General features: G+C 36.6%; 1 protein-coding gene across 2 annotated transcripts in view; it reads right to left on the bottom strand.

The window, feature by feature from the left end:
* The window catches only part of MEOX2 (mesenchyme homeobox 2), a 125,515-nt gene extending 102,011 nt beyond the window's left edge, over positions 1-23,504 (bottom strand). For both annotated transcript variants that reach the window (XM_075587221.1, XM_075587222.1), the window contains exon 1: positions 22,750-23,504. In XM_075587221.1, coding sequence (XP_075443336.1) covers positions 22,750-23,254 — 505 coding nt within the window. In that variant the 5' untranslated portion in view covers positions 23,255-23,504. The remainder of the gene's footprint in view (positions 1-22,749) is intronic.
* Positions 23,505-26,380: the final 2,876 nt, after the last annotated feature.

Raw genomic sequence — 26,380 nt, 5'->3', positions numbered from 1 at the left:
CTCTCACATTCTCCTCTCACATTCAAAACCTGTCGCTTTTCCCTCCGCAATGTTAAAAAGATATGCCCCATCCTTTGTTGCTCAACTGCTAAAACTCTAACACGGGTCCTCATTCTTTCCTGTCTAGATAACTGTAACCTCCTGCTGTCCGGCCTTCCTGCCTCTCACCTGTCTCCCCTACAATCTATCCTAAACACTGCCAGAATTACTCTACTCTTTCCTAAATCTGTTTCAGAATCTCCCTTGCTGAAATCACTCTCCTGACTTCCTATCAAATCCTGCATCTCACACTCAATTCTCCTCCTCACTTTTAAAGCTTTACACTCTTCTGCCCCTCCTTACATCTCAGCCCTAATTTCTCGCTATGCACCATCCCAACTCTTGCATTCCGCTCAAGGATCTTGTCTCTACCCCCTTTGTATCTAAAGCCCTCTCACGCCTTGAACCTTTCACACTGACTGCCCCACACCTCTGGAATGCCCTTCGCCTCAATACCCAACTATCTACCTTTAAGATCCACCTTTAAACACACCTGCTTTACAAAGCATATGAGTAGCTCCGTGGCTAATACTATAGACCTTATATATAAATCTAGGCCCCCTGCAGATGCACTTACCAGAATGCCCTCTTACTGTCTCTGTACGTTCTTTCTACCTACCAATTAGATTGTAAGCTAATTGGGACTCCTCTTCCTAAATGTAAATTTTTATGTCTGAAGCGCTAATTTCCATGTTCTGTTATTTGTATTATTTGTTATTTATATGATTGTCACGTGTATTACTACTGTGAAGCTCTATGTTTATTAATGGCGCTATATAAATAAAAACATACATACACACATAATGGTTGAACATATGGTCACCCAGTCTAATATCAGATTTTCAATGTACTAAAAATTCAGTTGTACTATAATAGTAACAGACATCCAGCATTACAGAAATATTTTATCTCAGGTGAGATTGTTAGTGCCTCTTCTGTTTTTGCAATTACTGATGCAGCGGCTGTTATTCGAACACTTCACGTGTCATGTACATCGGAATCCCGATTTGAAACCGCGGGATGAATTCCAGCCTCCCCGCACTAAGATGCGAGCGCGGCGAGTGCAGAAAAATGAATTTTAGTGTTCTGGCTATTAAAAATATGAAATTGACACAGTAGCACAGTAGCACAGTACTGTACACATTACAAGTCATCCATTTTATTGCAAACAAAGAAACAGAATCCTTGAAATTCAAACAAAACATCCGCGATAAGCGCAGGTGCCTTGGGCGATTGGCCGCGTTCATGCTGCGTGTTGAACAGCAGAGAACTCAAAATCGGCGCCGAAATGTGTTCGAATAATGGCCGCTGCATCAGTACTACCCCACTCTGAAATGTTGATCTTATTGTACCTTTGCACAGTGGTTCCACAAATGAAAAAAAAAACTACAGTACTCTACTGAAGTAATGCAAGGCTTCGGATTTTCGGGATGTTATTGTAGAAGTTATGGAGGAATTACAATTCTTTGATACAAATACTACAATGATATATATCAAATTCTGCATCTGGGTCATCTCCACCCTCTTCTTTTATGTAATCTCCTCCGACTAATGATCTGCTTTATATGTAAGACATTTTACAAACATGTTTGTTATGGTTGCACAGATGCAAGCACATTTTTTTTTATTGTGCTTCTAAATGTACTTTTTGGGATCTTCATACATACACTAGCATTACAAAATGCTTTATTAAAAAATGGAAGTAAATAGAATCTGGGAAGAAAATCATTGGCTAGTGTAAATCTTCATCCCTTATTTGTTTTTATCATTGAAACTCAATACAGGCATACCCCACTTTAAGGACACTCACTTTAAGTACACTCGTGAGAAAGTACATATCGCCCAATAGGCAAACGGCAGCTCACGCATGCGCCTGTCAGCACGTCCTGAACAGCAATTCCGGCTCCCTACCTGTACCGAAGCTGTGCACAAGCGGGGAGACTATAGAGCCTGTTACAAATGCGTTATTTACATCAGTTATGCACGTGTTTGACGTTTGCAGTACAGGACATGCATCAATAAGTGGGAAAATGTAGTGCTTCACTTTAAGTACATTTTCGCTTTACATACATGCTCCGGTCCCATTGCGTGCGTTAATGCGGGGTATGCCTGTATGCAATTTATTTCACAAAAACATCTTGATTTGTTTTACAATGGATAAAAACAGTAGTATAAATAAAAAGGCTTAGGAATAATTTTCACTTGCATTTTTCCTTTTCCACAGCCATGTTTTAAGCCAACATGAAAACCACCAACTCCTCAGAAATAAAGTGTTTTTGCACGGATTGTGGCCCACCCACCAGATTGATCCCAAAGTAAAGGGCAACATAATGAGGCTTCGGCACCAAACACATCATTATATCATCCATAATTTGTAGCGAAATTCTTAAGACATTCTTGTAAAACTGTATTTTCTTCTTGATGCCAAACAATGGAAGCGTTAACGAAACAATGAATTACAATAGGTTGTTAACACTCATGTAAGGCTTAAGCATTCGACTGGAATTGAAATAACATATCCCAAATGAAAAAATATGTAGACAGCTTTCAAAACCAAGTAATTTGACAGCAAAGTATTTGTTGTAAAAAAAAGATGACCATGATTGTTAAATATTATCACTTCAAAAACATAGGTTAACAATTTTAATGAGCATGAAACCGTCTTAATTTTCCTTGGGGGACTGCAGCGTAGTTGTGTGAAGTTGTCTGTGCTCACATGGAAAATGCAAAGATGAACTTATTTTCTATGCTTGTCACTGTTCGTAGTTTCAGACCTACTGTATTTTAGTTACAGGAAGAAATTTCAGTTTTGAGGGCTTAAAGCAGCAATATATCAAATATGTGTTTGTTTTTAAATAAATAAGTTGTGTTGTATTAGATAATGTTTACTGCATTTTTTTTATCTCCTCTCACCCTTTATGTCCTTTTTGATGAGTTTTTATGTATTAAGCTTACATTCAAAATCCTATATGTGTTCTATATGTGTATACACCAGTTTTGTAGTATTAGTAATACTGTTTTTTTTATTGCCCTGCTCTTTATGCTCTTTTTAATGAGTTTTAATGTATTAAGCTACCGTTTGGCTGCTATAGCAACTATTTACAAAAGTCACAGCATTTCCTCTTTTGAAATAGGTGGCCATAGTGTGAACCCAGGGAAGCAGGGTATTTGCCAATCAATCACGGGAGAACGGATCGATCGGCAGCTTAGATAATTACATTTCCTTAAAGATAAGCAACTGCTGCATCTAAAAAAAAATTGTATTGCTATTTTAATGTTCAATGTATTTAATAAATGTATATACTCATTAAATAATGCTGTTCACTATAAGGGACCATCTATAAATTATACTAATTTATTTAATGTACAGTAGGCTAGACAGTATGTATACACATCTTCTCTCCCAAGAAAAAAAACAAACCCAACACACATATATAAGCATTTAAAACATAAACTTTTGAGTAGAACATATACAACTGTATTTGACTCTAGTCTCTTAATTGCTGTTTTTTCTTTACATTTGAAATGGCCTTGTCTTTCAGGGTTTTTGATGACCCTCGTCTCCCCTTCATTGTTGCATGCACTGTTCCTCAATTTCTGTTTCAGGTACTGTATTATAATGGAAGGGACCCTACTGAGTGTCAGTGTGTCTGAACTTTCATATATTCCCCATAGGACCCTACGATTTCCCCACTATGTGTCCTCCTGGTCTGTGAACTATATATCATTGGTTGCACATGGTATCTCAACGGTATCTCATGGTATCTCAACGGGGTTGAGCTGTACTCCTCCTTTTATTTTTGACTGCTTTTCTCCAATTACAGAGGAAGAAATGTCTTAGTGGCTCTTCTTCCCAATCTCCACCACATGCAGCTGTGACCCCATTCCCTCCCATTATCCTAAACCTCTTGCTTCTACCCTTGTCCCCATCCTCACTCATATATTTAACTGATGTCTTCACTTTTCCATCTCTTTATATATACTCTTGCTGGGTGGCCTCTGTCACGTGAGACCGGGTTTATTGTACACCTTTTTACTAGGATAATTCATTGAACAAAACAGGTAATTAAATAAATTGTAGTTTATTCACTTAAATAGGCATACACACAGTGGAACACAAAATACAGGAGAAAAGACACACACTTGGGGACTGGGGTCAAAAACTAGACTTTCCAAGCTGCTGTGCACTCTAAAACAGAGTTTTTCTTTGACCAGGACTTAGCTCCCAATGTCCTGGAACTAAAATCGTGTTGAAATCCCAACCGTGACTGCTACGTTCCTTTCTTAGAAAAAAAAAGTTGCAAAAAGCTGGACTTAGAAAATATTCCGGGCAGACTTTTCTGAAGCCAGTGCTCTGCTATTCGTTCAAGAGCACTTTCAAAAAGCTAGCCCGACTTCTGTCGCTTAGAATCTCCCTGGTGATTGGCTTAGGGGTTTCTTATAGTATTTTGGAGTTCATTCACAAAATACTACAGCCAATCAGAGCGTGTGAACTTTCTGCTAAGCCAATCAGAGCGATGCTGGTCTGGAAATCCGGGTAACTGGGGAATCTGAATCTGCCAAGGGACATGCACAGTACATGTTTGCCACCTTAGTCCCTTGCTATTCAGATGCTACCCACTGGGTCAGGCTCCTCCATGTCTGGTGAGCCAAATGGTAGCCCGGACAACTTCCATTCATCCCAGGACGTGGATACTTGAGCCATTCCCTGCTGCCCAAATGGTCTTCACATCCCTGGTATCCTCTGGTGACTTTCATCTCCGATGTCCTACAGACTTACTTGCATCAAACTTGGTAGCCCTGGTAGCCTGTCGGAACATTGGTTCTGCAAGTCCCAGCTCATTTACCGTGCACAACAGTACATTTGATACTAATCACAATGTTAATAAAAATATAGTTTTATATGTCATAAGTCTCTGGGTATGAGGAATAGAATAGAAAGCTGCACTTTATTTTCTACTAGCATATATTCCACACACTATCTCATAGACTTGGACTTGACTCTCAGAGTCCCCTTACAACCTCATAATTATGGTTCTGGGCTACCTGAGCATTAACTGGGTATCCCCCTTAACCTAGTGACCCCTCTTGGTTACAGGAACACTTTACATCCCTTTGCCCCATTTACCTTTCTGGGCTGTGCTGAAGCAGGGAACTCTAGCGGTGAGTTGTGCAAGTGTTTTCAAATGGAGATATTCCCGGGACAATGTGCCTACATGTATGTGAGAACCAAGCATGATTCTCGGGTACATTTTTAGGGGAAGGGACAACTTCGGACCAACTACCTAGGGATATTCTGACAACAATTACTCTGCAAAACCCCCCTTGAAACTCACACCTTCAGAATCCCTGCTTGCTGGCATCCCTGGAAAGGCAAACACATAAAAATGATTTATTGTCGCACATTTTCACATTATGCATGTACAACGCTTGGGCTGCCATTCTTGAACCCCAATACATGGATCAAAGGTAACCAAACGGGCTTAAACCTTTGAAAGCCTGGTTACCCCCTCACCATCACAGCCTCATTAACTCCTTTCGTTTCAGCTATTATCTGATGACAACAACTGTATCTATGTGCATCTGACTTTATACCAGCAGCCAAGTCACACATTATAGACTGCCGATCAGCGATCTTGGCCTAGATCTGTCTCCATTGTCTCAAACTTAATATGTCTTCCCTCCAGGCTCCATTGTTCCTTTCTCCATTAAAGTCAATAACATTACTATGCTTCCAGTCTCTCAAGTACGTTAACTAGGGAACAAATACAAACGTTAACTAGGGGTTACATTTGACTCTTCACTTTGTTTTCCCCAACTAAAATACCCTCATGGACTTTTTGCAGCATGTTTTTTTTTTAAAGCTCATCAAGAATCTATTTATTTATTTATAAAAATGTTTTACCAGGAAGTACTACATTGAGAGTTACCTCTCGTTTTCAAGTATGTCCTGGGCATAGAGTTAAGATGACAAATATTACATGGTTACAATACATAGTTACATAATTGAACAGGGTAAAGTATTACAATCTTACTGCCCTTGGACATTATTCCTTCTATCGCTGAAACTTCATATCTGCAGTTCCAGTAGTCTCTTACACTTGTTGAGCAATAGCCTTTTTAATCAGGGCCACCCTTTTAATATGTTATCTGCAAAGGTCCTTAGTGATTTATCCTTTTCTGTTTCGCCTTTGATTCTTTGCAGTTAGAGGTCAGTTATGGAGAATGACTACAATTAGAGCAACATAAGCTTGTATCTCTGTTTCTGAGGTCTTCTCATTGTGCATTGATGGAGAAAATGTACCTGCTGTAAACTTTTATTTACCTGGCATATACTGTACGTTGAAACCATTTCATACTTCAGTAATTTTATCAACATTTTTCTAGTTCTTAAAGTCTAGTTATGGAGTGGTTTTCCAAATAAGGCTATTAGGGGCTTGTGGTCTGGAGATTCATCTAATGTTAGATTTGCTAATATAGTATCCACCCCATCTCAGAGGTATGGTATCTTAGGCTTGCACTCTACTTTTTCCTTTCTCCCCTTATATAAGCACTATTACTAGATCTTGCAGTTTCTTCCTCTGCAATATTGCAGATACTCCATCTGTTCTTCAACTATTAAAACACTAATGCATGCCCTCATTATCTCCCATATTAATTTCTTCAGCATTCTCTTATCTGGCCTCCCTGCCTCATACCTCACTCCCTTACAGTCTATTCAAAATGCTGCTCTTGAATTATCTCCTGCTCTTCTGGATTTTCATCTGCTTCTGACCTCCTGAAATCTCTCTTCTAGCTTCCATGAATCTTGATATAAACAACAACATTATCCTCATTTCCTTTAAGACTTTACACTCCTCTGCACCTCCATATATCTATACTTTGATCTCTTGTTGCACCCCTACTCGCCTCTTACACGCGACCAAATAATGTCTCATCTTTGCACCTTTTACCTCTAGAGCCCTCACATGTCTTAAACCCTTTCACTCATCTCTCCCTGGTCCCAATCGAACTCTTTCACTAAATGTTGTCAAGTACCTGTTTTAATTTTTTTAATCCTAACTGGAATTATTTTTTTTACGCTTACACTACTTTGCAAAGTACTTCATACAGTAAGTACACTGTTAGTGCTATATAAATACAATTATATTCACCTACAGTATATGTCTTACGCTGGGATTTATCAAGCATTGTTTGTAGTGGTGTGAAATATAGAAGATGTGCTTATAGTGCTAGTGCAATAAATTAATTGTTAGTGTAACTTAGACACTAAAAGTGAATACCAAGAATCTTATAGGTAAGATAGGCTGCCAGGAACGAGTGACCAATCAAGTCACATACTGTACAGCACAAAAACAAAAAATAATCCGACACCTAGAATAAATCCAAAATACCAGATAAATAAATCTGACCATATAGAATGTCCAGTCCTGTTAACCTGGGAGCCTTCAGATGTATCTTGAAGGTCATCTCACAATATGTGGAGAGAAACACAAAAAACGATCATAGGCTCCCAGGTTAACAGCACTGGACATTCTATATGGTCAGATTTATTTATCTGGTATTTTGGATTTATTCTAGGCGCCGTATTATTTTTTGTTTTTGTTATTGTTTGTAGTGGGTAACTATTACAATTGGCATGGAGGCACTGACTTGCAGATTTCTTTGAAAAGTCTTAAACAACTTATTTAGGTGAAATGCGCACTCTGTCTATGCGTGCTCTGTGTACGCGCTATGAACTGTATAGTTAAAATACTTTTTTATTAGTGTTTAATACTGTTCCTCCTCTCTGTCTCAGTGGTCAAGAAACTCTATATCAGCCTTACTATGATGTTTCTACGGTGGGAGTACAATCAGAGACTGGCTCTTCCCTTGGACACTAGCAACATGTCTACATACTCTGGTACGGTATAGATGCCGGCAAAACACACTTCTTTCTGAACAATGATGTTAACAAATCCTCCCTTTTAGTTTTCTTTTTTTAGTACTAAAAGTCTCAATAGTAGCAGTACATAGTCTTATCTCTAGGGTCCAACTCGCTAGTAGTCTTTTTGGTATGACCACCACCACCATGCCACCTTCCTATCCACCTACAATAATTCACTAACTAACACATTATTCAATATAATTAGACATATTTTTATTTTCACCATCTACTGCATGTATCTGTATTAACACTCACATAGTCCTATCCTAACAGAACAAGAGAGTAAAGCTTGTGTGTGCCCTGTTTATCATCTCTCTGCAGCAAGGAAAGTTTAATTACAGTAAGAGAAAGAAAGAGAAAAAAGTAAGGAATATCTATAGAAATAAAGAAAAATTAAACCAAATTGTAAAGCATATTGACTTTTGACCGTTTGGGGTCCCAGGGCATAGCCACTACTGTACATCACGGAGACTGGTACCGCAGCAGAGGCCACATGATCTAGTGACTACATCATGCTGTTTAGATCTCGTCCTGCGTTCCCATGCAGAAAAACGGAGGAGGACGCATCCTCTTCCGTTTCATGCAAAATGGGATGCCGTGAGAGCATAAAAAGGCTGTTCTGGCCATCCTCTGATCTTACAGAGCAGGGAGAAAACAGGACTGTTAGGGGACTTGGCAGTTCTCTCATCCTGATTGGCTGCTGCAGCATAATGCAGCCCATGAGGTGTCAGGAGCCTGGGGGCGGGGCCAAGCAGAAGAGTAGCAGTATTTATAGTAGAGAGCTGTTGAGCAGAGCGAGGTGAAGATTGGTGTGAGTGACCTGTGTGTATCGGTTCTTTGTGTGTTTCTCTGTGTTTTCTTCTGTGACTGTGTCTGTCCTGTATATTTTTCTGTGATTGGCTGTCTAGTTTCTTTTTGCTGTTACTCAAAAAAATTGTATAGTATTTTTTATGGACAGTCTTGTTTACATATATTTGCCAACATTTGTCGGTTCTGTAAATTTTTGCAGGGTCTGTTTAATCTGTGTTTGTGTGTGTCTAGGGGTCTGTCCCGTGTGTGTGTATGCTGTAGTTATCCTGTGTGTGTGTGTAGCTATTTGCACTATTTTATGGGTGCCGTGGTTACAAAGCATTATTCATTGGGGTGCCTCAAGAAGAAAAATGTTGAGAACCACAGACAATAAGGGGTTATTAATTAAACAGCAATGTTGCAAATGCACAGAATCTCGCAGCGACTTCCATTGGAGATTCAGGCGATAGTGCTCAGTTTAATGAATAATCCCCCGATAATACATAGATACCGACTGTTACACATACTATATCTTGCAGTGCAAATTACGACACAAATGCCACATTAAAAAGACCCCATAATTTAAAACTTTTCCAAAAATATTTTAAGGTAACTTATTTGCAGCGTGATGGTAATAGAAAGATTTGAATATATTTACTGTTTAATTTAAAAAACCAAACTTTCAGCTCTTTATTTTTAACCTACATTTTTCTGAACAAAATTCCGTTTTTCTTTTTGCATAACTAATGTTAAGTATAAGATAAGCATTTTTTACAATGGGTTTCAGAGATTTGTCAATTTATTTAGCACCTAGAGACATGTAGAATCTTTGCTTTAGTTCACAAACCAGGCAAAAGTGGTCTTTTTAATTTTGCTATTTTTTTGCCAAATCTCACAGTTTAACCAAAATGTTGTGAAGCCTTTTTAAGGCACTTCCAGAACCTGAAATAAGGTCTCTGTGTCTTTCTCGGTCTCTCTCTCTCTCTCGGTCTCTCTCTCTCTCTCTCGGTCTCTCTCTCTCTCTCTCTCTCTCTCTCTCTCTCTTCTCTCTCTCTCGGTTTCTCTCTCTCTCTCTCTCTCTCGGTCTCTCTCGGTCTCTCTCTCTCTCTCTGTCCCTCTGTCCCTCTGTTCTCTTTTTCTCTTCCTCCCCCTCCTCTTTCTCCCATCATAGCTCTCTTCTTTCTCTCCCTCTCTCCTCTCCATCAAAAGTCTTATTTCAGGGTCTGGGTTAAAAAGGAATTTTATTCAATGTCAGGCCAAAATTTTGCTGGAAGCTTGTAGAAATGCACCATTTAAGACAAATTTGACTAAATTATCAGTCCTGTGAGGCTTGGCTAAGTTTTTTATTTGAAAAATAGAAAACAAAAAACACAATACCACATCTTTTTGTGCTTAGCCTATTTTTATAAACACGCTTTGGGTCTTCTACAGTGAGTGTAATTGCCATTTACCAGCTTCAATATACTTCTAGTAACCTCACCTACAGTATTTTATTTGTCAGGGCAACGTACAGTAAATTGCAATTTGCTGCTCAGCATTTTTTTTACTAATTCTCTATAACTGAATAAAAATGAAATGGAAAAAAATGGACAATGCAGAAAATGATCAGTATAAAATGGGCATTATTTAATTCCTTGCCAACTCTGCTCCTGGATGTTCCTGTAATTATACATTATTTAAAATCTGTGAAAAATGCCAGTAAATATTACCACTAAGACATGAATGCCCATGTGAACATCTATTTCGCATCAAGATTGCCTGTGTTCCCACTATATGTTTGCTTTGAAAGGAACTTTTGGGTCAATTTTATGTATTATTTTGTGAATTATGAAAACTGTTATAATCTCAATTTTCATGTATAAAAATAATAATGTTGTAATGTACTGTACACTGCCAAATGAGCAAAGGATTTTCTCAAATTTTGACCCATTGTTGTATAGTAAGTGTGAGCTATTTACTTACAGATACGTATCTTGTAAAATGGTACTACTAGTTAAAATTTTCAAGGGAGAATACTACTGCAGAAGTGGCTATCTATTGTACCTACTGTAAATAACCCGTAATCAGCAACAATATTTTCAGTTTTATATTTTTTGTTTGTTTGTGATTCATATTTTCAACATACGTTTGTATTGACAACATAAAGACATTAATAAATTACAACTCTCAAGTACTAAGACTGCATATATTTTTATTAGAACCTTACTAAAATCATATATTCATACATGTTTTTTAATGTTTGTATATCAAATCAACATTTTTTGCTATTTTCATTCTATTGCCAAAACAACACGTAGGGTAGAAATGCTCAAGCATTTATTAGGACACATAATATACATCTTGATTGGCCCAAAAATATATAATCTAACAAAAAAACTATAATGTAAGTTTCCATTTACAACTGCAATACTATGTTCATGCCTGCACTTTTTTTTTCACAATCTCATATTGATACAATGCAAGGACTTAACTCAAAGCAGCAGAATCAGAGGCTGACATTGTACGCCTACTGTAATGCCAGTAAAATCAACAATAAGTGTCCGGGAAACGCAGGGAAAATGAAGTTATGAATTATGACTCTACTTTGAAATATTTTCCAAAAAATGTAATACTCTCAAAAATGATTAATACGTTATAAATCAAAGTCAGGCACATTTTATAGCTTAACAAATTTAGCCGTACTCCATTAAAACTTTGATTGCCAAAATAGCAGATACAGTAAGCCTTACTTTATATAAAAAATGTACTTTTTCTCTTTCTTTCCCATTATCTCAGTAAAAAAAAAATATATATATATATATATATATATATATATATATATATATATATATATATATATACACAAACATAGATCGGTGAAAGAAAGCGAAAATCAAGATAAAGTAAGTAAAAATAAATAAATGCAATTATTGTAAATGTAAGATACAGAGAAAGCATTGGGTTTAGTTCAAAGTTAATTCACTTTCCTTTTCATCTTCAGCTTGCTATTCACATCATTTTCCCGGTGCTTTTCTTGCTTTCTTGCTCACTGTGGTCTCCTGCGTCTTTCTAGATTATGTTATTTGGCTTCCATATCTTATTTACAGCTTTCATATACCCTTTCTTTGTCTTCCCACTCATTTCTAACCTTTAGCTAAAATAGCCTGGTATCCAAGCACTTAGCAAAGTACCTTATATCAGGGGCCCAAGACAGATAAATATTGTATACCAAATACAGGTAAACATTGCTTGGTAGCCTATATACTGTATGAAACTGACGTATTAATTACAGTCATTTTTCAATCTAAAACATAATTATACAATAGAAAAGGTCAAGCTACTGCTGCTGCACAGAGATGCAGCACACTGATAATTAGCTTCACATTTACAAGCTCAGTTATTCCAAATTGTCCTAAACGTTTCTTAAAAGCATATCTGTATGCTGCTAATAATATATTGGAGCACATTACACAATCAAATTGCACAATAGGGATTTTCTATTTTGCAATTAACTCAAGCTCTTCTAGTCTCAAACGGATCTTATCAATGGTTTTGTTCCTCACCATTTATTTTCCCTAGTAATGGATGAACTGCAGTTTAAGGTACAGTATCAGAAAGAGTCCATAGGCAAATCAATGTCGTTATCTGTAAGTTGACATGTTTATCTGAGTACATGAAACCCAATCATTTTGGCACAGTTTAAATCACAGCAAGTCATCTATTGTTTAAAATTATAATCGACGTGCTTACAAATGCATTTAAACGTTTGCGCCAGTTCTATTATACACATGCGGCCACGAGTATCCGAACACTTGCCTGGGAAAATCTGTGGCAATACCCCAGTAATGCTGCAACATTTCTGTGACATTTCTGCAGACAGACTAATGGCCCATCGGATTAACACAGCGGGGGTCTCTGGCAGTCCTATTCAGTTTGAAATATTTCAGTTTGAATGGGACTGCCAGGGACCCCCGCTGTGTTAACCCGATGGGCCATTAGTCTGTCTGCAGAAATGTCACAGAAATGTTGCAGCATTACTGGGAGATTGCCCCAGATTTTCCCAGGCAAGTGTTCGGGTACTCGTGGCTGCATCAGTAGTGCTTAATATTGTATAAATCTATGATCCTTTCTGAAACTTGCTAAATCATTATGCGAAGCCTTTATTTTCCATCAAGTGCTGCACAACAGTGTGTTTTTGAAGCAAATACGTTAGTGCCTTTAAAACAGGGGCGGCCAACGCCAATTGTCTTCGACTGAGTCACCTGTGCTGAAGCTGGGATATCCTTAAACTTTGACCTGTTGGTGGCCCTTGAGGACTGGAGTTGCCCACCCGTGCTTTAAAGTCTTAAGTTGTTTTCTATGGGACGTGTTGCATAGCCAGTCTAATTGCCAATATTGAGGCTACATTGACTGTACATTATACTGTAGTAGTAAAAGAGATGTTAACATATACTGTAATTAGAAATAAGAAATAAAGAGTTTATGGAAATCTGAACCCCACACCCCCTGAACTTCTGCGATCTGATGCGTGCTAGGCCTGAACTGAAAACTAGGCAAAGCGCAACATTTTCCCCTCCCAAATAAGTCTTCCTTTCTCCTGCCACCATTTTGTGTTGGTGTGGGCAGGGAAAGGGACGGTTGGAGTGTGTGAGGAGGCTGGCATAGAGCACAAGAGAGAGAGACACAGAAGGGCACAGAGATGCACACAGAGGGGTAGAGATACAGACGAGATGTAATTAATTATATATTTAGATTATTTTATTACTTCTGGGCTGCTCTACTGTATTATTGTATACTTTTACTTAGGCAGAGATATACTATCCACCATCTGTCTCAGTCAATCAGTTCCAGACCAGTTCCATTTGGGTTTGGTTACCTGGGACTAGGTATTTTAATTTTAAATACTTTAAATTACAATAGGTGGGTAGAGAGAGATCCCCATCTGACCTATCGCAACCATCTACCAGTAATGCTTACTAGTTAATAGTTTCAAGTTTAGTAACAAAAACACCACCACCCTAATCTGTTGGTTAAATAGTAAAAAAAAATATTATTTCATATTTTACATTTTCTATATGTTTGTTACTACTCTACTGTAAGTATACAGAGACCACCATTTAATCTGCCTGCTACTCAATCAACTCCAGCTGGGTTACAGTTACAACCTCTTGGCTTAGACTGTAAAAAAAGATATATTAGCACAATCTGACCTGTCTCTCCTTTTTCCATTTACAATATATACCAACCTTTTCTAAAATCTTAAACTGTACAAAAAATATATATATATTGTTTTTTATGCCAGCTACTATGGATAGATAGACTACTCTTGTACCTGTCTCTTACTCTTACAGTATATATATATATATATATATATATATATATATATATATATATATATATATATATATATATATATATATATATATATATATATATATATATATATATATATATATATATATATATATATATATATATATATCACATCACATCCCGGCTACCCCTTTATACTCCTCTCCACTCCTCGTGGCGCCGCCATCACTCGCGGCCAGCAGAACATTGTTCTCGTCACCTGGACATTCTGTGGCACATTTGTGAGGAGGTAACTTTGTTTTTTATGGGCACAGCACATTGTGTTATTTATAGCCGGTGGGATCAGTGTTGTGGTGCAGCTGGGACTATTTCCATTGCAAGATTACTCTGGGGATTGTGTGAGACCTACCATTCATCAGTTACCATCATTTTCATCTGGTGGATGGGGCCCCATGTTCCTGGCTACCTGCCTGACTGTCCATATACCAGTGTTCATCTGCAGTCACAGATTGTCTCAATTGAATGTGTTTTTTACCCACCATATGAGTATAGGTCCTGTTGACTACTCCATGTTTAAATAAAGATTTTTATTTTGCAGTATTATGCTATGGAGCTGGCGCTTCTCTTCTTTTGTTTTTTTGTAGGTGTTCGTGATCAGGCAAGATCACAGAAAGAAGCTTGTCCTCCTCCATACAGACTGTTCTCTGAACTGGACTTTCCATCAGTTTTATCCACGTGATTGGTTTTATATTATATTTGTTGTGTCTGCACTGCACTCACTTTATTGAATCAATTATCAGTCACATTACACTTATACTCACACTTATTAGCTATACTCTTTGTTTGTGTTAGTTTATATATATATATATATATATATATATATATATATATACTATGATATATATATATACACACACGTCTTGTCAAAAAATCTTCCTCAAAGTCTACTAATTTGTCCATCTCAGACTTCATCAACCATATTATTATTACTTTGATATTTGCTAGATAGTGGCATAAGAACATAAATATAAAGCAAAAAATACAGCTGCACATTACATGATATTATGATTTGTTTTCCTCATAACTCAAAACCAATCGAAGAGTTTTGGCAAAACCAAAACACGGGGTCAAGTCCCATCCCATTCAATTTCAGAATAAACACTATGCGTATTTGCACAGTACCTGCGGCTCCGACTGCACAACAATAGCTACAGGTACATGTTATAATTGTTTGAATTTTATAGATTGTTTGCAATTAAATGCAATGAAAAGAATGAATTGTAGTGTGCTACTGTGCTACTGTGTCAATTTCAGGTGTTTAAAAACCATAACACTAAAATGCCATTTTCTGCACTCGCCGCACTCTCGTCTAAAGGTGGTACAGTTGGAAGAAATCCTGCGCCATGACATGGGTATTCCGAGGTATACACCGCGTGATTTGTTCGAATAATGGCCGCTGCAGATTTACATGTTACACCGTAGAGGACAGTATATAAAGGACACTGCAGGGCCACACAATACACTTGCACATCTTAAGATAAAACTGCCAGATTCAAAAGCTTTTATAAAATTGTTTTGTTGAACAATAAAATATACAATAAATAATATTACTTTCGTAATACAATCTGTGCTTATAAAAATAACTCTTATCATAAATGTATTGTTTTTTCAAATCATTTACAGGTATATGCCACATATTACAATACTATGTTATTCTTAAAGCATTGTGTTAACATATTACATACAGTATTAACCCTGTAACACTGATTCTGGTGAACAAATATGTTATTCACACCTGTAGCTTGTGGCATGAGCACATATAAGCATATACAAAAGCCAATACAGATATTAGGTGATAAACATTGTTCTATAAGATTTTGTGCTAAAAAAAAGATTTGCTTTGTAAGAGATTTCTTCCACCAGTGGCATTCTCCTGATTAACTATACAAATATAAAGTGCTACCCATGCATACACATGAAGGATATATTGTTAATGCTCACCTGTAAATGCATTTGTGCACATACTTCATATGTATATTGATGTTGATTGAACACTTGCATTTAAGGCTTTCATAAAATTGTATTGGTCTCAGTGACAGGGTATATGGAAAAATCTCTTTCACATATATCAAAACTTACATTTCTTATATATTTGTTTGGTTATGCTGGAGATACTGAATACGCATAAGGCTTTTGGGGAAGAAGGTATGAATGCATTGTTAAGATATTGACTGGGGCATTATTACAAATGTCATCAAGGTCCTGCTTAGCACTCAAGCTTTCATGAAAATGTAACCTTTACGGCCATTGTTGTTGACATTTCAGCACAATAAGGAGGATAATTACTGCACCAACAGACTGCCAAATTTTATGAATTTTTCAAGTTATCCCTTGATGCACAATTCTGATGGGAAATAGAAGCAGCTTCAATGGTTTTCGGCAAAGGGATGAAATTCAGATTTTTGCCATACAGTACTACTGACATTTTGTGCAGAATTCAAAATTCGCTACAATACACAACAATTTATGTACTGTAGTTTTTTTTTTAGTTTTTTTTAATCCATATGTGTCAACAATTTTTGATTTGGGTGAGGGTAGGGAGGGGGACAGCAACAGGGGTTATAAATATTTTCGCATGTTGGTGCATCAGCTTTTTCCACTTTAGGTTTGAACTGGTGAAAGCAACTCCAACTAATGAACTGTATCAAATGTAATACACTTCTTTAAGAGGTATCATATTTGGAGTTGGCTCAAGCAAATAATTTATTTCTTGGAGGAGCTGTGCATCATGATGTACCTTTCAGAACCTGTGTATATAGTCGTCAACATTTCCATGCTTTAATGTTTAGCTACTCCAGGGCAGAAGAAAAGAGGGCAAACGGCTATTTTATTCATTTAAAAAAACGTATTTACTACTGTTTGCTCTTAGTTATTGTCATACTCTGAAAAATACTGCCCCATTTAGTAATTGGCATACAAAATATAATCTGTTTGTGGTAAGGGAAGCTAATCTGTCAGTTTGGTGCAATAAATCATTGAAATACCATTATTGAATGGAGGCAAAATTCTGCGTGTGTTTTTTTTTTACCATTTGCATCCCTTTTTTTGTAGTCTCCAAGGGCAGTACAGATGCAATTGAGTTAATCCTTGAATAAGGTAAATTATGTTTTGCTCTTCTAATAGCTGAATTACAAGGGTGCATAAAGCATATTCATATTCATTCATAAAGCAAGCATATTCAACCCACTTGTGTCTCAATGAACTATTTCCTGTATCCTAGATTTTTAAATAAACATGCACAGGGCATAGAGACATTACACAGTTAGCAAAATCTACAGCACTACTCAAGCTGCTTGCGATTAGGTTTATATTAAATTAACTACATTTTCTTGGCTGCTTGCTTTGTCAAAATATTTGCATAACATCCGGAATTCCCAAAGCCTAAATTATTGAGTACAACTGTCTGACTTAATAAGAAGTTTTTTTGCCTACATTTCAATAAAATCCTGTTTTTGCAGGAAATATTGTTAGTGACGACTGGTACAGTAGTTGCAAATGTAAGAAATAGTGTATTTTAGATTAAATTGGCCTGCTTTTGTCATGAAGATTTCCACCCACTTGCCGATTTGCAATGTGACACCTCTCAAGAGGAAAATTAGATTATTGAACCAGGGAAAACGATGAAATTAACAATGAAACACTCTGAGATGTATCAGAACCTATTAACATCATTGTGATACAGATTGTGGGGTTAGACTGTCTGAAAATGATGCAACAAAAATCAATTGTCTTCCTGCCTGATGAATTTGCTACTTCTGCACCACTTTTGGCACCAGTTAGTTAGCTAGAAGACATTGATGAAAAACCCCTATATTCTCTAAATGTTTCTTGCATTTATTTAAAAGACCGGTATGCCAACCATGTTTCCCATGCAATTGCATACATGGCACAATCTAGCCCTGGACACGGCAATGAAGGCCCCTCTTTAATATTCTGCGAATCCGCTTCCCAGTTCTGGAAAAGAGCTCCATTTAAATTAGGGGATTAAAATATTTTTTTTTAGCACAGAAAACCTTCTTCATAGCACAGTTGAAAAGACTGGTATGGGTATTACAGGTTTTGAGATCCCTCCACCACTCAATAATGAATGTAGAGGATTGCAATGAACGTGCAAGTCAATGATGTTGGTAAGAGAAAAACATAGTCATGGGTTTTTCTAAGTAGGAAATTATGATAGCGGAAAGGTAAACTTCTCATTGTGCTTAAATCATCATGAGCATAATACATATATCATTAAAAGATGTGAAACAAAGGGTGTGAGTAAAGGGCCTAAGACCTAGATTTTGTACTCCACTGTTGGGATCCAAGCCAGAAGTTTCCCATAGAAATCATGTTGTGCTAGATACTCCACCATTCCACCTACTGCAGGCTCAGTACAAATATACAGGAATATATTTATCGAAGTTATTCTCAAGGGAAGAGAAAGCACAAAGATGTAATTTATCAAAGTCTCCCTGCTGTCAAATGGGTACATTTCTGTTGTATGAGACAGCCCTCGATTAGTCTAAGACAAAAATGATGGGGTCTTTTTCTTTAATAAACCTGACACTGTGTCAGTGCAAAACTGGAACAAAGACCTGATAAATGTTCTCAGCAAACTTTTCGACAAATCGGCTTGTACGCATTGTATGCTCCGAGTGTATCATAGATCCTTCTAATATAATATGCCAAAACATTTAAAGTATGTTTTGAAAACAAAATATGTACTTACATATGTTCTTCAATAGATTTCTAGCAGAAAATTGGGAGTTTATATTACTACAGTAAATAAAAATATATACTGTACTAACATATATACAGTATGGTAATTTATGTCATCCTCCTCTATTAACCCCTTCACTGCCCAATGTACCATTACCTGCAAAATATTTCATGACCCTCAAAGTCATTAAGGAGTTTGTCGGTCTCAGATTTATTTATGTTAATACATTTCAGTATAAAAACAAACCATTAAAAATATATGATGCTATGTTCTTAAATTTCATATATTATTTGTATTCTATTTCTATTGTCCTTGTTTCATCTTTAACATATCTGTGTATTTGTATAATGTGTACATTTATATTGGTACATGTAATCCTGCAATTGCTGTGATTGTGACTCATTTTGTAATTGTACCTTTTTATTGCACATTATAAAGATTTCTACCAATAAAACAAAAAAAACATGTTTTTGATACACACGGCAGATATTCCACACAAAAAACCTTTAGCATTTTCAGAGCTATTGTATAATAATTTCTCAATAATATCTTACATGGTTCAAAATGTAAAATACTTTACAATTCTACTTAAAACCCCATTTAACCACCTACTGTTTGGGGAAAAATAGGGTCAATCAATTTTTTTGCGCTCAAGTGTGCATACAGTATCAGCCTTTAAAAGGTTTAGTGAAAACTGAAACAATATTAACTATTAACACCTAAATACAGGTACAGTATATGAGGCACCGTAAAAAAGAGAGTTGTCAAAGATTTGATGCACTATATAATACATTTAGCTAATATTAACGAGTCATTCAAAGATACTTTTCTCTTTGTGGCTAAATTGTATCTTACGGTATGTACCAATTGGTATTGTAGCTCTGGTTTTAGAATGCGATGATATTTGTTTTCACAGTTCAATGCCTCGTCTCGTGAACAGTGCTATATTTCAAATCTAATTATAAACTATAGTCATTTCGATGAGAAGGTATAATGAATTATCCCCTACATTTTGTTTTTCATACAGTATCAACCACTCAAAAAGAGTAGGTTCGCCTTCATAAAAATCATTATATTTTATTTAAACACATAAAACAGGGGTTATATGAAATGATGGTGATCTAATTTGTGACACATTAAATAAAGAACTGTAACAGAACCATGGAATACGTGAGTGATCCGAAGTGACCTGCACAAATTATTGTGCTGGAGCCAATTTTATTTCTTTAAATAATATTTAATAGAGTGACTTAAGATTTGCTTTATTACTCTGGTCTTTCGCAAGTTTTTTGAACTGTGACCATCTCTCTGCCAGACTTTTAAGCACCTACTCATTTATGAATGTAATGTAATTTGTGTTGTCATATCATTTTAATGGATTACTGCATTTATTGTCAAAGGTTAATCATTGCCTGCTTCCAGCATCATTTTATGACTTGCTTACTTTTTTATTCTTGGAGAACTCATTATTGTACTTTTTGTTTTTGTTTTGCACATTTAAAAATCAAATAATGACTGAAAACGTTCCCTGCAACTTACGCCCATGTCAGATTTCCTGTTATTACCTTAGCTACTATAACACATGCAATTGGTACATCGTTGTATAGACTGACAAAAACAAATATTTCAATACAGTGAATTTAAACAAATGATGTAGATGTTAGTTGGCACAATATACAGTACTCTCTCCGAGCAGGGATTTCTTCTTCCCCATATGTACTCGTATTCACATATTGTATATGTTGTTTGCTGTATTGTAATGTGTATGTTTTATTGTTAAATTATTGGTATATATTTAGCTCTGTTTAAAAATGTATAATAATTATTATAACAATAATAAGGAACTATTAAGACTGTGTGATAGTTAGAAAACATGACTGTTTCCTAAATGTACACTTTCCAATTATAAGATTTAGTAGAGTAATACATTCATTAAAAAAATCTTTTATTGAGAAAGTACAGTATGTGCGCATAGATTTACAGCAGGTACATACTTTGACCTCCTTGCACTGGATCGGTTTTTATTTGTGTACTGTTACTGTGGGGATATATTCACTATTGCATACCTCTTCCACTCATTTCATCCAAAATAAAACAAAGCAGCCTTCATTCATTGTTTGGTAAAGTAGCTACAGCTATATCCTGTGGTTTGAAAAATTCAGCAGGGGGTTAGTTTTTAGAGTGCATATTGTCCAGCAATTGATAATGACATTATTTTGACACTTTTGCTTTGGGATTATTTATAGATTTCCATGCAATTAATTTCTTGACAAGTCTGACACAACTATGTGTCAAGAATAGACATAGTGGTAAAATGCCTCAAAAACCACCACTCTGGGGTCATCTAAACATTTAATAAATAGCCCTATGAAGTGGAATCAGAAAAAGTTTGGACCAGAAATAATGTAACCGCTTGAATATTTATTGTCGAGGACTAATTTGTCATTCCCTTGTCAAAGCACTTCAGTGCTATATTATGGCAATCATCAACAGCATATTTTAATTACAAAATTAGTCAAGCTATTTTACAACTTTAAGCAGGTACTTTCTGAAAATTACAGCTGGAATGAGTCCATTGTTAGCTTGCTCGATTTATGAGATGACGTCTAGAAACACATCTCACATTATTTTTTTGCTTTTGTCTTGACATTAGTATCTGCATTAGATTTACACATAGATGTACACTAAAATATGGTATCGCACAATGAAAATAATGATGCTGTGATAAATACAGACTAATTTGGTGGTTTTGGTGGTGGTCCATTGTTGATGTTGTTCAAATTGCCATTCTTTACTTAAGCATTATGCATGCTCTTTTGAAACCATATGTTCAGTAGACACGTTACCAGTGTAAATCACTCAGTAGCAGCTACAAAGCAGGAAACTGAAAACAGAAGTACTGTAAAATGCATATTTATTGCACTCAACCAGATTTCCTCATTTGCACTGAATATGAAGCACAAGAAATATAGGAGTGTATTTGGCAGTCTCCTGGCTACAAAAGTTAAGCAAAACTAGGGCAAAAAAGCAGCACCAGATTTATAAAAGAAAACAATTCTTCAAATTGACATATATTGTTTGCAAATGTGATGCTGTATTTTGCCCCAGGAGCCTTTTGCCCCATAAAGGTATATACTTGTGTTTTTCTAATTTGTGCTAGCTGCCAGCTAACGTATACTGCATAAATGAAGATATTTAAATGATATGCAATATGTTAAGGCCTTTGCATTTGGAAATACTTGTTAGGCTCTGCACAATGATACTTTCCTTTCTTTTGGTTTGTTTGTTTTACATTGATACAGTATGTGCAGTTTTTTATGTTTTGGTTTTGTTTCTATTGTTTATAGTATTTTGATGGCCACCATTCTCTTCTAACATATTTGCTATAATGTTTTTAGTTAAGGCACATTTTAGTATCAATGAGGAAAGTTTAAAATATGAATACAGGGAGTAAAATAGACAAAGATACCATATTGATAATTTGAATATATATTGTAAATGTGTAATTATTCTATGGGTCAGTAGTAAAGTGTTTCAAAACTGTGCTGTAATAAAAATATTTCCGGGAATTTAATACAGTACATATGCCAGGATTCACGAAGCGCTGATGCAGGCTATCACACTCCAGTGTTAACTGTCATTGACTTGAATGGCAGGTAATGACAGATCGGCGCTTAGTGAATCTCACCCTGAGATGCATAGCATACAAATTAATTGCACTGAGTATTTAAATCATGTATTTTAAGCAATCAAATATTTTATCTATTCTGCACTGAAAACCAATGCACAGCTGACCCTCTCTTCCAGGCCTGAAGGGTTCGAACAAACAAGTAAAAGTACCATCACACTAGGATGCTATCAGTACCAAATAAAAAGTCGCATGACTAATGTGTTACTCAAAATATGGTCCATTTTTATAATTCAATCTATGCAGTCTTACCTGAGCTGTCACTTTTTCTTTTTCCACTCCTCTTCTCTGTGTCTGCAGGGGAGAGGGTCTGCCGTCCATAGTCCCCTGTCACACAAGTTGCACCAGTAGAGGTGTTAGAGCCCAGGCTGGATGTGTTGGAACACAAGATAGAGGGGCTGCTTCCTAGGTCTGGAGATCCAGATTCCTGCTGAAGGCAAAGACTATGTCTGCTGGAGGCAGGTGGTGAAGACATCTGAGGAATGTGCCAATTAGATTGCAAAGTCTGGTGCTGTTGTTGCTGGTGATGGTGGTGGTGGTGATGGTGGTGGTGGTGCCCTCTGTGATGCTGGCTTCCAAACATGCCCTCCTCATTGGGATAGCCAGCTATTATGCAGGAGGATGAAGAAGGAGACAGATCAGGATAGGACATATGATCTGTTCTTCCATGGAGGGCAAGAGAAGATTGGGTAAAGGGGTGCAAGCCCTGAGAAGTGGCATGAGGACTGCGCAGGCAGCCAAATAGTGTGTGTTCCATGGCATGCAAGTTGTAAGTTGCAGACAAGACAGTTAGCAAGGATTAAACTCCACAACGCTGTCACTTTTCACTGTAAAATGATATTTTTCCCAAACAGTAACGGCACACTTTCAGCACAGATCAGATAATCCAGGTCTTCAGCCTGGTGGCCAGTCTCCTTTGCTTAAACAGTATACTCTGACCAAGATGAGCTTTCTCAGAGCTACTCAGATGTCAAGAGTAGGAGAGGTTAAAGCCAACAGAAGGTGGTCCCAAGAAACTGCTTTAAGGGGGAAACAGCTAAGAGAGGATATAAATAGTGTGTAATGTGAGCTGGGGGTTGGCTTAGCAACACAGTACTGACCACAAACTCTCTCCAAAACTTTAGCAGTCACAGATCTTTGCAAGTTGCAACTGCATCATTGCACTATACTAGTAAAGCTCAAAAGAGTTTTTGACCATTATTAACATGGATTGTGAACACAAAGAAACTGTGCTTCACTCTTGTTTATTTATTAAATAAAGATGTCCTAAATGGCAGAAAAATATAGCATGTTTTTAAAGTACGCCTTACTTTAAAGCGGGGATGATTTTGAATTATCACATGCTGTAAAACACATTCAAACCAATACTCTGTATAATTTGTTTATGTGGAATATACAGTTTATGAACACACACATAGTCCAGGGTTGGTGTATATATAAACAGTTTTTCAGCTGCATGCCCTAGCTTAAAACACAAATATGAGCAGTCAGACAGAGTGGAGAATGGGAAGAATGAATAACTGCTCTTTGATCACCACTCAATAATTATTCTCTGAATACATGTGGTCTATTTTAAAACAAATAACAAAAGCACACAGATGCCCTCCATTGTGTGATTAGGAAGAAGTAACATCCTCTTACTAAGTACTGTAGGAAAATCATGAATTCTCTCAAGCAAAGTTACACCTGTGTTTCTGTGCAGCCTGTTATAATTCCAGAGCACCACTGCATTTCCTTTGAGATGTTTTGTTACTTTTTTTTATGATGCCCAACAAAGAATATATTATTAAGTGTAATATCTGTGTAATGATTTACATTATACACCCGTCTAAATGACACATACAACAAAGTTCAGAATTCCTTATTATTTTTCTTTTGTGGAATGGAAGGTTAAGGTCTGTTTTGTTGCCAGAGCAATTGTAAAAACATAACGTTAGTAAAGGACTATTCCCTTTGTCGTGTACATTTTAGTATAACAGTATTGCTTACCCATAGTAAATATAAATATAATGACTGTGGTATTCTGTTGATGTTTACCTAATTAGTCATTAATACAATTTACACAGCAACTTTCAGGTAAGTTGATAACAAGTGCAGTACGCTGTATTGCTTCTGACTTTCCTAACCATGAAAACTTAAACTCTGCAAATAATATTGGTCCTGAGTTAAGAACCAATCAGATCCAGCTTCAGAGTACCCCACTGATTGGCCAACCTCCCTTTTGCTGTACTAAGAATCTATTTCTTTGCAGCGCTTTCAGTGCGCTTCATAGACTGTAGGGCAGAACCTTTCCTGCGATACATTTTCATTTATATCTGTAGCATTTACCCCTCTAATCACACCACATACCCTATTTATATAATGTTGCATTTCCCACTTTAAGAGCACACTGTCACTGCTGTACAAAAACAAAATGCTACTAATGTCAATGCTGTTAATCCATTCCTTAAGGGGCGTAAAAAAAAATATTTCTAGTAGAGATGTGTGAATTGTTCACAAAAGTTAGCCAACATTTTCAGGTTTTTCTGTGAAAAAATTCATGAATAATGCAAAGCAATTTGCAGGGTCATATAAACCAAATGTGTGCGGTCACATGAGCAATTAAAATGTGGTACATTTCGAAAATAAAAGAATAAAGTGACATTTTACTCCCTCTTAACAAAAGACACCCTGCAAAATTAGGAAATGTATGCAAATTTCTCAAGAAAAATGTGCGGGGGAAAAATGTGTTTGCGTAAGTATTATCTCTAGTAACTGACACATCTTCTGATAGAGTTATAATCTCACATCTGGAGCAGGAGTCTCCACTGTGGAACTAAGAGACTTAACCAAATGAATATTCTTCTTCCTAATCAACATACAGTAAGGCTTTCTGAGCATCACAACGTCACAGTTCATATTGTCCAATTCAGTGCTCACGAAATAAAAATAGAAAAAGAGCAGAGCACTGCCAAAGTATGAAATAAGGGATCCGGAGGAGGCTCATATATAAAAAATTGTAAACTTTATTGGATCATAATAGACCCCGCACACTAAAATATGCACCAACGCATTTCGGGCAGGTTGCCCTTTGTCACACCTTGACAACCTGCCCGAAACGCGTTGGTGCGTATTTTAGTGTGCTGGGGTCTATTATGATCCAATAAAGTTGACCATTTTTATATGTGAGCCTCCTCCGGATCCCTTATTTCATACTTTGGCAGGGCTGTGCTCTTTTTCTATTTTTTTATGCTACTCTTTCTGGCAGATTTTGCATGCTGTTTGACTTCCACAATGGAATCAAAGGATGGACAGGATATCTGGATACCCACAAAGGGAGTTTTTTATTCCTGCCAATACATCTGTGGATTAATATATACTCTGGACTGTAACTTTGGGGGACATACAGTATATTGTACTGCTCAGGCTGTGTATATGCCATTGGCACCATTAGGTACTAGTTCCCTCTCCCCTATATGTGGGGCATTGATATTGTTATCCATTTATAAGGAACTAATATTGTGGATTTTTCATGCTATATATGGATACAATTACTCTGAAGCACCAGATCTTTTTTGCTACTCACAAAACAACATTCTGTATCTTAAAATAACTAAGTACTGTAAGTACTACTGATATTCCTGCCAACTAATTATTTCTATCTCTTCCTTCAGGTCACCTGAGTCTCATTCAAAATTGGTTATAAGTATTTATTTTAATGTTTCCTTCTTGATCACATAAAATAAAAAACACTTATGAGCACATTTGCATGTCTCAGACAGGTCCACAACCCTGCCTTTCCCCATTACCTATTAGCAGGGGATTCTGGGTAATCACATGCAACTGAGCACACTAGCCTTTTGCTTCTAAAAACATTGTAACATGGATCCCTAATAGCTTATGC

This window comes from Ascaphus truei, chromosome 2 (assembly GCF_040206685.1).
Source record: "Ascaphus truei isolate aAscTru1 chromosome 2, aAscTru1.hap1, whole genome shotgun sequence".
Lineage (NCBI taxonomy): Eukaryota > Metazoa > Chordata > Amphibia > Anura > Ascaphidae > Ascaphus > Ascaphus truei.
This window is presented reverse-complemented; position numbering and strand designations above follow the sequence as displayed.